At 39.9% G+C, this 2878-nt stretch overlaps 1 protein-coding gene across 1 annotated transcript; it reads left to right on the top strand.

The window, feature by feature from the left end:
* The first annotated feature begins 217 nt into the window (after positions 1–217).
* On the top strand, positions 218–529 carry LOC149209271 (putative receptor-like protein kinase At3g17420). The gene has a single exon (XM_089398558.1). The coding sequence runs from the start codon at positions 218–220 to the stop codon at positions 527–529; it is 312 nt and encodes a 103-aa protein (XP_089254684.1).
* The last annotated feature ends 2349 nt before the right edge of the window (positions 530–2878 follow it).

Here is a 2878-nt window from a genome sequence, read left to right as displayed (position 1 = left end):
TATTATGTCATTTACATAGCGATCTTCGGCTGCTTAACAGTCCTGTTCGTGACACGGAGATTGATTTCACTGTGCAACTGACGAAAACAACAATTTCCTCCCAGTGATATTGAACGCGAGATTTCTCCTTCAAATGGGATTGAAGTTGTCGATGAATTCGATGGAGATTATCTGAGGGAACCTGACGGGTCTTCCAGTTATATTTAGTTATCAGGAAATGGAGATGGTCACTGGCAGCTTCAGAAAGGAGATCGGAAAGGGAGGATTTGGGAAGGTGTACGAAGGAATTTTAAAGGATGGCACTCAGGTTGCCATTAAATGTCTAGCCAATCAGGCCGGGCAGGGACAAAGGGAGTTTTGTGCGGAAATCGCCACCATATCGTCCCTCAATCATTCCAATCTCGTGACCTTGCGTGGTATATGTGTGGAGGGCCCCCATCGTATTCTGGTCTACGAACTCATGCTCAACGGGTCTCTTGATAGATGGCTGTTCGGCTTAAAGAAGCTTCTGGATTGGAAGACCAGGTAGTCTATTGCGCTTGACACCGCACGGGGACTTGCGTACTTGCACCAGGAGTCTAGACTTTGTATTTTACATCTTGATGTCAAACCTCAGAACATTCTGCTGGATGAGAATTTCAAGGCGAAAGTCTCCGATTTCGGCATGGCGAGGTCTCTGAAGAGAGATCTGCAGAGCCGCGTGGTGACGCAGGTGAGAGGGACGCCCGGATATATGGCGCCTGAGTGGCTTTCAGAGTCGGGAATCACATCCAAGACCGATGTGTTCAGCTACGGAATGGTGCTTCTGGAAATAGTAAGGGGCAGTAAGAACGTGGATAACACTCAGGATTCGGATCACTGGTTTTTTCCTTCCATTGCTTACCGTAAGGTAAGGAAAAATGGATGAATTGATTGACGACAGATTAAAATTGAATAGATCAGAGGACATGGAGGAGGCATGTCGGGTGATAAAGACGGCGTTGTGGTGCATTCAGAGCAACCCCGCGATGAGGCCTTCAATGGGAACAATTGTGAGAATACTGGAGGGGATTTGGAGGTAATGGACACTCCATTGTTGTGCAGGCTTCCTTATGCCCCGTACATGGATGTGGATACGCACACAGACTCAGTGGGATTCTAAGAAGTTTATGGTAAATTTGTTAATTTCTTGCCTGCGTATGAATTTTCTTATGCCCAGCGCCAATAGATGTTATGAAGTGGCATGAAATTCAGTTCATTATGGACTGGGATGTGAAACCCTCCATCGAACCATATTACAATTAACTTGGATAGTTTTCCTTTTTCACACGAAATCTGTTGTGATATTCTTAATGTTATAATTTGTACGTGTGTATATTTTGAAAAAGGATATGTAAAATATTTTGAAAAAGGAGAGGTAAAATTTTAATTTAATTATTAATAATTTTCGAAGAAAGATGTATGAATTAAAATTGGTATCGATTTTAAGGCACGTAGTACAAAACATGAGATCTTTTTCCAATTGATCCATAAACGTATACTCAATATTAAGGGATTGTTACAATATTTTTTAAGCCTTCTTGTTTCAAACTATTTAAATGATTTATCAAATCGAAATTGCTATTACTATGGCTACAAATTAGCAAATAGAGTATTCGAGAAACAACAATTTCTAATAATCGTTTTGTCTTCAATTTCTTTGACGGTTAGTCCAAATATCCACTCATGATGATGCCTCGTGATCCATTTTTCAATCAAATTGAATAACTGTTGATATACACCATCGTTGACTTAATTTAAAGTACATATCCTGGATTGCTTTGCTTTATTTCCAGGGAGATTAAATTACAATTGTTTCATAGTCCAAAAATGAATATATTCACAGTGACAAAATTACAATATCAGTAGTTGAAATTAGATTATAATGGCTTCATAAACCAAAAATGAATATCTTCAGAGTGACAAAATCACTATATCACTAGTATAAGGTCTGTAGCCTTCAGAGATATTATTTACAACTATAACTAGAAAACTAATTAGAAAAACAATAAAAAAGTGTACTAATGCCTTCATCCAGTCTTTGGAGAGTCAAATTCCTTCACTGCTATCAAATCTTTGTGGTGGCTTGAAGAACATCCTACGTTAGGAGGAAGCCTAAGGTGTGCCTACAATATGTTGTAGGCAGTGATCCATCCTCTTTAGTGTGAATTGGAGGTCTTCGAGTATCACTATAATTTTATCTGGGAGTTTCTATCCAACAATGCACATTCCAAAGACATTTTGAGGTGTCAATATATATAGATGGTATATATAGATATGTATATTGGATGAGCCTTGCTCTAGTCTGACCAATATCTAAAACGCATTCAGTAGTTTCATGGGCTATTTCAATGTTCAAGAGATGTCCCATTCTTCATACAATGTCTCATTCTGAGGCTTCTATCTCCTCTTGCACTAGAAAAGGCCTGTTGTCACCATATCTGTTGATTAAGATTTTAGCCATTTGTATGTCTTCTATCTCCCCTTGCACTCGCAAAGGCTTGTTGTCTCGATATCTGTTGACTAAGATTTTAGCCCTTTGTCTAGCATGCAAGCTTTCCATCTGCTTGTAATATGCCACACCTCAAGGGGCCTTCGCTCTTTGACTTGGCATGGTGTCATAGGGACCAAGAAATTTATCCTTGTGCTAAACAAGAATCAGGCAGTGAGGCTATGAGGAAGATGTCAGAGGAGGAGAAAAATCCCAACTCGTAGGAGATGAATTCCAAAGGAAGACGTCATTGAGATGCTCACGGCTTAACGAATTGTTGGAGAGAGGTAGAGAAAAAGGAGCAACCGGAAATATGATGATGAGTTGCCATGGATGATGAGGGCTAAGCCATGGGAAGGAGAGACATGT

The sequence above is a fragment of the Pinus tabuliformis genome, chromosome 1_2, assembly GCF_031772625.1.
Source record: "Pinus tabuliformis cultivar Carrire ecotype Pingquan chromosome 1_2, CPIR1, whole genome shotgun sequence".
NCBI lineage: Eukaryota > Viridiplantae > Streptophyta > Pinopsida > Pinales > Pinaceae > Pinus > Pinus tabuliformis.
This window is presented reverse-complemented; position numbering and strand designations above follow the sequence as displayed.